The sequence below is a fragment of the Rutidosis leptorrhynchoides genome, chromosome 8 (genome assembly GCF_046630445.1).
Source record: "Rutidosis leptorrhynchoides isolate AG116_Rl617_1_P2 chromosome 8, CSIRO_AGI_Rlap_v1, whole genome shotgun sequence".
In the NCBI taxonomy this organism is placed as follows: Eukaryota; Viridiplantae; Streptophyta; class Magnoliopsida; order Asterales; family Asteraceae; genus Rutidosis; species Rutidosis leptorrhynchoides.
In genome coordinates this window covers 35,921,368-35,935,259 of record NC_092340.1, presented here as the reverse complement: position 1 = coordinate 35,935,259, position 13,892 = coordinate 35,921,368, and the positions used below count along the sequence as shown (strand labels likewise).

At 32.7% G+C, this 13,892-nt stretch overlaps 1 protein-coding gene across 1 annotated transcript; it reads right to left on the bottom strand.

Annotated features, from left to right (window-relative positions):
- Window positions 1–1,206: 1,206 nt before the first annotated feature.
- On the bottom strand, window positions 1,207–3,880 carry LOC139861743 (uncharacterized). Its single transcript, XM_071850239.1, has one exon. The coding sequence runs from the start codon at window positions 3,476–3,478 to the stop codon at window positions 1,895–1,897; it is 1,584 nt and encodes a 527-aa protein (XP_071706340.1). The 5' UTR covers window positions 3,479–3,880; the 3' UTR covers window positions 1,207–1,894.
- Window positions 3,881–13,892: the final 10,012 nt, after the last annotated feature.

Below are 13,892 nucleotides of genomic sequence, written 5' to 3'. Positions count from 1 at the left end.
AATGAAAATGATGCATACTCATAGAAGTAATGCACCCAACCCAGCAATCTTTACATACTCCTTATTAATACTTAAAGCTAGTACCAGCACTCAGATCAGGATGCTTATCCAAATCAATAAAAAAACATACCTTTTAATGGAAATCCTTATGCTTATAGAGTATTAGATGGTATATTTGGACATGGTCTTTGTAAGATATACATCAATGTTAATGCATTTGGGTCCAAAAGATTCCTAATTTTGCACTTCTAATTAAGGTTCTTTAGATTCGCCCTATAGAGTGGATCATTTTACTAAAAAAGTTATCGAACTCAAGAGTGGATCACATGGGACAGGTTATTAGGTCATAAATGAGTTAAGTTATCATGCATGCAGTCTCTTCTTTCATAAGATTAAAAAATTCCAATTCTCATTGAAAACAAAATCAGTGCATTTTTACAGAAACTTATTAAAACAGACAAGTGTGTTTGCAAGTCAACCCGACCCCACCTGTACCAAATTTTACTCATTTCACCCACCCACAATGCCACCTCCAAAAAAGATATGTAGATAAAGCACGGAATAAGTAAAGAGAACGGGCTTACTTGAAATAGAGTTTGAGTTATCATTAGCGCAATAGAGGGAAGTCGTACAACAAGTTAACACCCAAACTGGTTCGGGTAATGATCTTGAAGAAGTATAGCACAATGTCTGAATGTTTTAATAGAAAACCCAAAGCAAATAGTCACTCGCAGTTCATCAAAACAGTAATCTGAGAATGTTCAACATCAAGGAAGTTTACGACTCCATATTTCACCTGAGAGATGACTGTTATCAACCAATCTATAAGTAATTGGGTCACAATTGCTACGTGTAGTAATTACTTTTCATACACCAAGTCAGTTGAACACAGGTTACAAAATTATAAGAAATAATTACATACCAACTGCTCTAACAAACTGTGCTTGACCCCTTGAAGCCAACTCAGAGCCTGAAAATCCAACACGAAATATAAGACTGTTGTTGGATCCTATCAGATCCATTCCAAAAGGCCAAATTGCTCCATAGAATCTACAAAACTCGTCCTTATTCATCCTGAAAAGGCATCCAGTATATGACAATAATCATCTGACACGCAATAAATCACACAGTCATCCTACACATACCTTTATACAGAGTATAATGTATTACCTTATAAATCCAAACTACAAATATGTTATGATTCTTCAATACCAAGCATAAACCACATCATGGGCTAAAGAGAACGATAGTACAAATATATTATGATAAAACGTGATGGTACCTGTCTAGGATAGTAATACCCTGCTTACATATCACTTGCAGCAGATATACAATGCACCAAGAGTTAAAGACGACAGGTACTTAACTGGAAAATGTAATCGTTTAGATAAAAATAGGAAGAAGAAACTATATATGGCTATAAAACAAGCCAAGAGATTACATTCAGCCCATCTTTCCAGTACAAAACTGCCATAATTCAGGTAACAAATGTGACATCACAAACCTTCTTTAGTTATATGATGTTAATAAATCAAAACAATATATTCAAACAGAACATAGATCAGACGATGGCATTAAAAGCAACCATGATCTATTACATACTACTACCAAATTGTCCTACAAAAAAACAAACAAGGCAATTATACAGTTTCTTTTTCTTTTTCTTTTTTTAATTTAACAATTAACAACCAAAATGAAAATAAGAACAAAAGATTTCTATAGAATGCAACCTTCCACCTTCTAGAGTTTCAACTACTTACTCAGTCTCATGAAAAATTGCAGCATTTACTATTCAACATAGTACAGTAAATAGACATTTTTGCTGCAATTTTAATGTGACGAATGTAGCGTACATGGCCAGGTCAGCAAAAACAATGAAAACTCCAACAATTTCTTAAAGTAAAGCTTCCGTCAAGTCAACATACGGGCGTTCATATGGACGAAGACAAACACGAACCTCGTGTTCTTCTGGTCCTTCCCTATGTTTAGGAACAATAATCTCTAACATGGTCCCACTTTCATCACCATAAGCTTCCAATTTAGCATCTTCAGGTATTCGTGTAGGAAGAGATATTTCCCGAATGAATTCGCCAGGTGGACAATGTTCGGGTGAAGGATCAGTCAACTTAAAAGTCCTATCTTTTCTTTTTAAAATCGGCATACACCCTGTGCTTACACAAAAGATTTTTACAATCCCGTGTGATAGTGTGTTACGCCATGTCACTTTAACCCGTTGAAGATCAGCACATGGCAAACTAACCACAATCAAGAACCCTTCTTCATCTTCATAAATTGTTTTAGCACCTGTAACTGGCCCATACGCGTCTCTCATAACTCCAGAAAACTCGGTTAACCAATGTGGGTCCACATGATTAATATTAAGAACACCATCTGAGTTATCATCATCGTTACCATGTGGGAAAAAGTTTTTCTTTCGTTTACTATTACACCCAACCATAAGATCCATCCCGTTTATATTTCCATTTGCTTCACCATTTACATGCTCTGATATTGGAGTTGAAAGATTCAACCCCGAACCATTTAACAATCTTTTTGGCTGATGATTAATAATAGGAGGGCGTTCAATTTCAAAATCTGTACTAGGCAGATTCCTCCAAGAACCATAATCACTAGCATCTAAAGGGATAGAAAAGTTCAAATCCCTACCCGTAAGCTCCATCCATTTTTTCCTTTCGTCTTCATCTAAATTCATCAAATTTGGGGCTCGAACAACTTCAACACCATGAACACATTGAGGATTCGATAGTCCCCTATAATGTTTCCTTTGCATTCTGTGAGATCTAACAAACCCTTTTTCTGCACTAAACGGGAACGGTTTTTCACCTTGTCTAGAATGCCCATTCATATAACTTCTTAACTGCATCTTACCCAATGCGTTCTCGGGCCTCTCTTTAAAAGTCCACATATACATATTCTCCATATCATGTTGAACTAAGAACACATCCAACTTCAAATCTGACTTATCATACCCATTTTGCCGATTCCCTTTATTCTTTGACTTCTCATTCAACGCTGGTTTGAAGTAGAAATTAAAGAAAAACCATGCCCCCCACACGTTATCAAGCCGTTTAGCACATTTTTTACCAACCTTTGTCACATTAATATTCGTTTCAACCTCATAATGTTGAGGACCGAATCCAACATCCAACATATCACAAGTATCATTCCATGAAGATGGTGGAGGACTAGGCTCCGCCGAAAGCGGAAGGTTAATATCAGGTGGCAAGCTAAGATCCACGGCCCGATTCAGTTCCCTCTCCATCTCATCATGTACCGACAAACTTGAATCCATAGACAAAATCGTCGATAAATGATTATTATCCATGGATAGAGTTGTCAACAAATCTCCACCTAATTTTTCTTTAGCAGGCATTATTGAATTCGTATTTATATTTGTATAATTAGTATCTTCTTCGGTGGAATCGTTAGTCCCACCACAATCAACACTCAACAGCATGAGATGCACCTCTTCATATAATCACACGCTAAAACTATATCAATCAATTTTATCAAGATCCCCTTTTTCTAACCTCTAAAATCAATTCACAGCATAACCTATACAGCTAAGCCACCTCAAATTCATTTCAATTTCATTAAAATCAATACGAATTACATGAATAGATAAGCAATTGATTAGTAAATTCAAACAATTATCTTACAAAGGGAGAATTAACGAAACCCTAACCCTAGAAAAATCAATATATTGATACGAAATTAATGATAAAATTGAACGATACCTATGGAGACAACGCATTTCATCGCCCACTCCAAAATTTTGAAAAATATGATTTGAGGTAAATCGTTAACCCTAGAGAGAGAGAGAAGATGATAGATTTAGAGAGAGGAGTGATAACGGAAGGAAGGGAAGGAAACGGTGCCGTGTATGGGTTTGAGAGAGAAGGGGCCTACACCAGTTGAAACCGCGGGGTTTGTTTGTAACGAACGAAATAGACGCCGTTATAAACATACACTAACACCGTCTATTAGTCTCCACTTATGTGGGAGGATAATTGCATACGTATCATATATGTGTCTACTGTTTAGTTGCATTTATGTTCTTTTTTGATTTTTTTTTTCTTCTTCGCTACCGTTAAAGTTATAAATAAGTTATATACTTTTAGTTTTATTTAAATATAAAATACATATCTTAAAGTTACAAATATGTTAACATAAACAAAGTGTAACCGGTTACCTGCTAGACCGTTAAAACTAATTACGTATCTTTTTTTAACTGAAAAATCACATGAACAGTCCCTGTGGCTTGATCGTTTTGCGTATGCAGTCCCAAGGGCTAATGGACGTTAAAAGTCCGTTAAGTCAAATCACATGCCAATCATGTGTGGGTTTCTGATTTGAAGATCACATGCACAATCAAATCCATATTCCAAAACAACACCTGCACCTGCACCTGCACCTGCACCCGCACATCAAAGCTATATTCTAAAATCGTAAATTTAAAAACAAATGCAAAATACAACTCGTGGTTTCGATAAATCGGTGTACAATTTCAACAAATATCTCGCCATCGTTAATCACGGATTTTGAGCAAAATAATCCTTACTGGGTAATTGTAACATCCTCAGATCGGGCCTAGTAGAAAATGTTTATTTTGCCCTTATGTGATATTAAATGTTATTTTAATAACTATATGTTTATAATTATTTGATTATTTGGTTAAGATCAGTTTGTGAACAAATTACATGTTCAATTGTGAATTATATGAAATGTTCGTATGTTCACAAACATATATGCACATGTAGTGACCCGAACTTTTCCATGTTTATATATATTAAATGAAATTGATATTTACATGATTAAATGTTTCCAACATGTTAAGCAATCAAACTTGGTAAGACTTGATTATTTGAAATGAGTGTCATGTAGACAATTGACCACCCAAGTTGACCGGCGATTCACGAACGTTAAAACTTGTAAAAATCATATGATGATGATGATATATATATATATATATATATATATATATATATATATATATATATATATATATATATATATATATATATATATATATATATATATATATAACATGATATTATGATAAGTAAGTATATCACTAGGTATATTAACAATGAGTTATATACATAAAAATGAGACTACTAAGTTAAGAAACTCGAAACGATATATATAACGATTATCGTTATAACAACGTCTTACTAAATACATATGTATCATATTAAGATATTGTTACACTATATTTAACATGATAAAATGATAATTATATATATCATTAAGTATATTAACAATGAACTACATATGTAAAACAAGACTACTAACTTAAGAATTTCGAAACAATATATATACGTAACGATTATCGTTGTAATAGTATTTTAACATATATATATATATATGTATATATATATATATATGATGTTAAGATATATTCATACACCATGTTATCATGTTAACATAACAATTTAACATCTCATTTAAGTATAATAACAATGAATTAATTACATTTAACAAGATCGTTAACTTAAAGGTTTCAAAACAACACTTACATGTAACGACTAACGATGACTTAACGACTCAGTTAAAATGTATATACATGTAGTGTATTTAGATGTATTAGTACACTTTTGAAAGACTTCAAGACACATATCAAAGTACTTCTACTTAACAAAAATGCTTACAATTACATCCTCATTCATTTTCATCAACAATTCTACTTGTATGCACCCGTATTCGTACTCGTACAATACACAGCTTCTAGATGTATATACTATTGGTATATACACTTCAATGATCAGCTCCTTAGCAGCCCATGTGAGTCATTAAACATGTGGGAACCATCATTTGGCAACTAGCATGAAATATCTCACAAAATTACAAAAAATATTATAAATCATTCATGAATTATTTACATGAAAACAAACTTACACATCCTTTATATCTAATCCATATACCAACGACCAAAAACACCTACAAACACTTTCATTCTTCAATTTTCTTCATCTAATTGATCTCTCTCAAGTTCTATCTTCAAGTTCTAAGTGTTCTTCATATATTCTATAAGTTCTAGTTTCATAAAACCAAGAACACTTTCAAGTTGGCAAAATTACTTCCAAGCTTTCTAATCCATTCCAAGTAATCATCCAAGATCAAGAAACCTTTGTTACTTACAGTAGGTTATCTCTCTAATTCAAGGTAATACTCATATTCAAACTTTGATTCAATTTCTATAACTATAACAATCTTAATTCGAGCAGAAATCTTACTTGAACTTGTTTTCGTGTCATGATTCTACTTCAAGAACTTTCAAGTCATCCAAGAATCTTTTGAAGCTAGATCATTTCTTGTCACTTCCAGTAGGTTTACCTACTAAACTTAAGGTAGTAATGATGTTCATAACATCATTCGATTCATACATATAAAGCTATCTTATTCGAAGATTTAAACTTGTAATCACTAGAACATAGTTTAGTTAATTCTAAACTTGTTCGCAAATAAAGTTAATCCTTCTAACTTGACTTTTAAAATCAAATAAACACATGTTCTATATCTATATGATATGCTAACTTAATGATTTAAAACCTGGAAATACGAAGAACACCGTAAAATCGGACATACGCCGTCGTAGTGAAATCGGGGGCTGTTTTGGGTTAAAAATAAAAATAAAAAGTATCTTAATCTTTGAATTGGAAGTTTGTTTTATGGAAAAATGATATTACATATGAACATGATACTATATCCAAGAATCATGGTTAAACACAAAGTGGAAGTATGTTTTTCAAAATGGTCATCAAGATGTCGTTTTTTTGACGGAAATGACTACCTCTTTAAAAAATGACTTGTAACCTGTATTTTCGACTATAAACTTATACTTTTTCTGTTTAGTTTCATAAATTTTAGTTCATTATGAAACCATAGCAACTTGAATCACTCAAAACGGATTTGAAACGAAGAAATGACGGGTAAAACAAAATTGGATAAACTTGCTAGTTTTAGCTACGAAAATTTTGTAACAAATCTAGACTAAACATATCCTAACTAATTTATATTGTATTATACATATTATGTAATCTTGGGATACCATAGACACGTATACAATGTTTTGACATATCATATTGACCCATATATATATATATATATATATATTATTTGACATATCATATTGACCCACCTTCAATGCAGTAATGTTTGAGTTAGCTATACAGGGTTGATGTTGATTCCAAAAATATATATACTTTGAGTTGTGATCTATCCTGAGACGTGTATACACTGGGTCGTGGATTGATTCAAGATAATATATATTGATTTATTTTCTGTACATCTAACTGTGGACAACTAGTTGTAGGTTACTAACGAGGACTGCTAACTTAACAAACTTAAATCATAAAAACGTAATAAAAAATGTTGTGAATATATTTCGATCATACTTTGATATATATGTACACATTTGTTATAGGTTCGTGAATCGACCAGTGGCCAAGTCTTACTTTCGGCAAAGTAAAAATCTATGAAAGTGAGTTATAGTCCCACTTTTACAATCTAATTTTTTTTTTTGGGATGAGAATACATGCAGCTTTATAAATATTTTACAAAATAGACACAAGTACGCAAAACTACATTCTATGGTTGGATTATTAAACCGAATATCGCCCTTCAAGTCTGGTAACCTTAGAATTAGGAAAATGACCCCTAATTGACGCGAATCCTAAAGATAGATCTATTGGGCTTAACAACCCCCATTCAGGTTATTGATGGTTTAGTACTTCGAGATTATTATACATACGAGAGGTTCTGTTTTGGGGATATTATATGCATTAAGTTAACGTCGATTACCAGGTGTTCAACATATGAATGATTTTTATCTCTATGCAGTTTGCGAAATGCCTGATATGAGATGTGTTATAAAAATGAAATCTTGTGGTCTATTATTATGATTTGATAATATATAGGTTAAACCTATAACTCACCAACATTTTTGTTGACGTTTAAAGCATGTTTATTCTCAGGTGATTATTAAGAGCTTCCACTGTTGCATACTAAAATAAGGACAAGATTTGGAGTCCATGCTTGTATGATATTGTGTAAAAACTGCATTCAAGAAACTTATTTTTGATGTAATATATTCTTATTGTAAACCATTATGTAATGGTCGTGTGTAAATGGTATATTTTAGATTATCATTATTTGATAATCTACGTAATACTTTTTAAACCTTTATCGATAAAATAAAGGTTATTGTTGTTTTAAAAATGAATGCAGTCTTTGAAAAACGTCGCATATAGAGGTCAAAACCTCGCGACGAAATCAATTAATATGGAACGTTTATAATCAATATGAACGGGACATTTCAGTTGGTATCCGAGTGTTGGTCTTAGAGAACCAGAAATTTGCATTAGTGTGTCTTATCGAGTTCGTTAGGATGCATTAGTGAGTCTGAACTTCGACCGTGTTTACTTGAAAAACGATTGCTTGACATTTTTGTTGGAAACTATATATTGTTAACATGTAAATATTATGTGATATATTAATTTCTTAACGTGTTTGATATTGTGTGTTAGATGTCTACCTCTAGTACAAATTCCATCGACTCACCTAATAATAATGAAGAGTCGAATATAGTTTGGGAAGATTCACAAATTCTCGAGGAGGAACCGGAAGAGGAGGAACCGGAAGAGGAGGAACCGGAAGAGGAGGAACCAGAAGAAGAGGAACCGGAAGAAGAGGTTCCGGAGGAGGAAATATTAGGAACCATAGAAAAACAGATAAATAAAAGAAAATCCTCAAACAATGGACCAAAGTTAAAAATGGTCAATGGTGTTTCCGTCGAGGAAGAAAAATATTGGGAAGATTACTAATTTTCCCATGAATCGGATCCCGATGAGGATTCCGACGATGTTATAGAAATTACCTCGACCCAATTTGAAAAGGCAAAAGAATATAATAAGGGAAAGGGCATCAAAATAGAGAAACCTGATTCCAACACCGATGAACTTTATATGTATCGTCAACACCCGTATTTCTTAAGTTGTAACAATAACCCGGGAACCTCTAAGCCACCAGGTGTAACAACCCGAAAATTTCCAACCAAATTTAAACTTTATCTTTATATTATTTCGACACGATAAGCAATATTTGTTAAGTTAAATTTCAAGAATTTTAAACTATGTTCATACATTCATTATAACCTCGACCAAGTTCCAACGATTCACGAACCATTAAACGAATATGATTATATATGTATATGTGTATATATATTATAACTTGAAACGTAAACAAAATATTAGATTAAATACTTTATATGATTGTATCTGTTTCAAAATGTTTATCAATGGAATTAGAAGATAAGATTAAATGATTGAATTATCAGATATATTGAATTATGATTACAAGTCTCTGTTGAAAGGCCCACGTTGATTTGAGAAATCTTTTCATTTTAACAATATTCGGAAAATGGTAAAGTGATTTATAAATATGAACAAATTGTCAATCATTGAGAACTAGACAAAGGATAGTGGAAGATTGAATCTCATAAAGACTCGATTGATCTATTTAGTTTCAAACGTACAAAAACGTTTTCAGTTTAAAAAGAACTTTATTATTAAAACGTATATAACTTTTATAAATATCTAGAACCACTTTTAACAACTCATTACTTAACTAGTGTGATAAAGATAACGATATTTATATTTTATTTTATTAAATATATATAATGATTTAAATTAATATTATATATATTTATACGCGTATTATACGTATTATGTAGTTTTATACTTTTACTATACTTAAACTTTATCTTTACTTTATTTTTACTTTACTTTAACTTTAATAATTCACTTTAATAATTCATACTTTAATAATTCACTTTAATAATTCATACTTTAATAATTCACTTTAATAATTCATACTTTAATAATTCACTTTAATAATTCATACTTTAATAATTCACTTTAATAATTCAAAAATCTATTATAAATAGAATTCAATAGGTTTCATTATTTCATAGAAACTTAAAAATATTTTTCTCTAAACTCTCTCAATCGATTTACATATATATATTTACTCCGTATTATTTCAAGATATTATTAGTATACATAAAATATTACGACGGAGTGCTGTCCGAGGGATTTCGAAGTTGTTTTTTTAAGTGGGATAGGATTAAGGAAATTATGGGTTATAGCTATGGAGGTGATTGAGTATGGTTCATGGGTATGCTCGTGAGGTCAATATAGTGTTTATCATCTCCGTTGCGTTTATGTACCTTTCCTGCAATATTGAATCTCAATATTGATATGTGAGTACTCATAATTTAATTTTTACATACTAATAATGTATCCCTGACTAGTGCTCGAGTATATAGGATTATGCATGCTTGTACTTTTGATATTGCCATTAGATAGGTTATGTTGATTCCTGAATTAGTTACATATACGATTAAGATAAGGTATAAGATATGCATGTCGTTGGAAAGCTAGCGAAAAATAGTTGAATGTTGGTTTAAGAATCACTTGAATCCAAGTAACGGTTAGAAAGTTATGAAATAAACAAATTGCATAATTAATTTCGTAATTAAAATTGCTGATGATAATTAGTGAACTAATTTTCTGGGTTATAAAAAGTGGTTATTTGGATTCTACTCGTCGAGTAGATGAATTTTCATATAAAGCACGTCTCGTTTCGTTGAACGGTTGTCAAGTTATGGACAAAAGAAGTTTTGCAAATTTTGATGAAATGTCGAAACGGGAACTGAAATTCTCGCTGATCTGCGTTGTTTCATATATAAAAAAAATACCACTGAATTCTTTGCTGTAAGGTCTAACAAACGACTCTGGCCGTTTGTCAATTCGAGTCTCGACGATTTTTCTAAAAATCATCAAAGTTGACGGTTTGGTCACATTTTAAAATTCTAAAAAGAGCTGAAACTTTTTTATTTAAAAATGTCAGTTTTGTATCAGTTGTCATGGTCGGTCTGATATGTGTTTACTCTTGCCAAAAATCATGTTATATCTTTGTGGTAACGAGAATTTGCAGGCTTTGACCGTTTGTCAATACGAGTTTTGAGGAATTTTCTAAAAATCTCCAAAGTAGGCTACTCGGTCACTTTTGTAAATTTATTAAAGCTGAAAAATTAACTTTGAAACGCCGAAAACGCGTTGGCAACTACGAGTTGTCTAGGTTTAGTTTACTTCTGTAATATTTATGCTTAATCTTTTTGGTAATGTGTAACTTTTATCTTTGGCCGTTTATCAATCGGAGTTCCGATAATTTTTTCTAAAAATAGCTGAAGTGACCCGTTTAGTCATGTTTGATAGAAAATCATTTTTGTATAAGTTATTATATATTTGCATGCGACCTCATTTTTACTTTGACCTTTGACTTTTGACTTTAACCTTTGACTTTTGACTTTGAACTTTGACTTTTCCTGTTAACTTTTCAGTTAACTTTTTGTGTTGATTTTCTCTAAAAAAAAAAAAACCTAAAATACTATTTTATGATTATGAAACCATTTGTGTTACGTTGTTTCACACGTCACCTTTTACTAGAATCTTAATTGAGCATGAGTAATATAACATGTTACTATACTGTAGAGTCAGACTCGAGCTATAGGATAGGATTACACTATGACCTGACCTAAATTGCTATACAAATATTGACCAACATATAAATATATATAATTAATATAGGTTCGTGAATCCGAGGCCAACCTTGCACTTGTTCAATGACGTTATATGTATTTTTACTACGAAATACAGTATGGTGAGTTTCATTTGCCTTTTTACCCTTTATATTTTTGGGACTGAGAATACATGCGCTTTTATAAATGTTTGACGAAATAGACACAAGTAATTGAAACTACATTCTATGGTTGAATTATCGAAATCGAATATGCCCCTTTTTATTAAAGTCTGGTAATCTAAGAATTAGGGAACAGACACCCTAATTGACGCGAATCCTAAAGATAGATCTATTGGGCCTAACAAACCCCATCCAAAGTACCGGATGCTTTAGTACTTCGAAATTATATCATGTCCGAAGGAGGATCCCGGAATGATAGGGGATATTCTTATATGTATCTAGTTAATGTCGGTTACCAGGTGTTCACCATATGAATGATTATTTTTGTCTCTATGCATGGGACGTATATTTATGAGAATTGGAAATGAAATTCTTGTGGTCTATTAAAATGATGGAAATAAATGATTATGATAAACTAATGAACTCACCAACCTTTTGGTTGACACTTTAAAGCATGTTTATTCTCAGGTGTTAAAGAAATCTTCCGCTGTGCATTTGCTCATTTTAAAGATATTACTTGGAGTCTTTCATAGCATATTTCGAAGAACGTTGCATTCGAGTCATTGAGTTCATCAAAGATTATTATTAAATCAATTTATAGTTAGATAGTGGATATTATGAAATGGTATGCATGCCTGTCAATTTTTGATGTAAAGAAAGATTGTCTTTTAAAAACGAATGCAATGTTTGTAAAATGTATCATATAGAGGTCAAATACCTCGCAATGTAATCAACTATTGTGAATCGTTTATAATGTATATGAACGGGTCCTTTCAGTTGGTATCAGAGCGGTGGTCTTAGCGAACCAGGTCTGCATTAGTGTGTCTAACTGATAAGTCGTTAGGATGCATTAGTGAGTCTGGACTTCGACCGTGTCTGCATGTCAAAAGTTTTGCTTATCATTTCTAGTCGGAAATCATCTGCTTATCATCCATAGGAAATTACCTGCTTATCATTATTAGTCTAGACACGTCTTGCTACATTAATTGCATGAGTAGTGTATAGACAAAATTCATATCTTAGCGTATCTGCTAAATCATATCTTATCGTATCTGTTACTTTAAACTTTGCCTGACATATCCCGCAAATTCCTCCGTAATTTATGAAATCTTTTGATCTCTATATATAGATATCCTATGTAAATAGAATACCACCCGATAGCCGAAAAATCATTTTATATCGAAAATCCTTTATCCAATCGTACGAAATGGAATTTGTCATCAGTTCAAGTCACTCGGATTCCGAAATGGAATCTCACTCAAGCTCCGAAAGCAGTGTGACCGGAATGGATCAACCAATCAGTCATCACCTATTCTGGATGAATTGGGGATGGGTTCGTAGCCTCCTCAATCATTGGAAACAAGAAGAAGGCGATCCTTTCCATCCACCACATTGCCCTCTTGGCGAAGAACCTGAAGCACTTACCGACGAACCTGTTCGAGACACCATTTTCTCTCTCATTTCCAGGGTATCTCATCACGATTATATACTACATCAAATTCTAGATTTTATTTATCCGCTCGTTCCGACAGACAATCATCCTGGTATAATAGAAGAAGTCAAAGAACTTCGCGCTCGGGTAGTGGCTTTGGAGAATATGGTGCAGAGATTACAAACACCATCAGCAGCATCAGCAGCATAACCAGTAACACCATCATCAACGCCAATAGTACCATTACCACCCCAACCACAACCACGTCGTAAACCTCAACTTTACACTCTGTCCCATGAGCACCAATGTCATACGCCCAGTAGATACCAAGGAATACCAACAACAATAACCGACGAAGTATTAATTCATAACTTCATTGGAGAAACATTCTGCGCAGATTATGTAATCTCTAAAGTCTTAGAGATTATCTAATCCAGCCCTAACCATAAATCAGTTAAGCGAACCAAAATGATAGAAGGAAGAGTAGAAACCCTGACAAAAATGGTGTGTGATTAACAAGCTAAACTTGTTTTACCAACAGTATCAACAGTACCGTCAGCGTCACCAGCATCATCAGTACAGTCAACATCAGAATCAACAACACCTATAACATCACAAACTCCGTCAGCTCAAGAATCACTATGGACATCATTACGAATCAATAACCCGTATATTG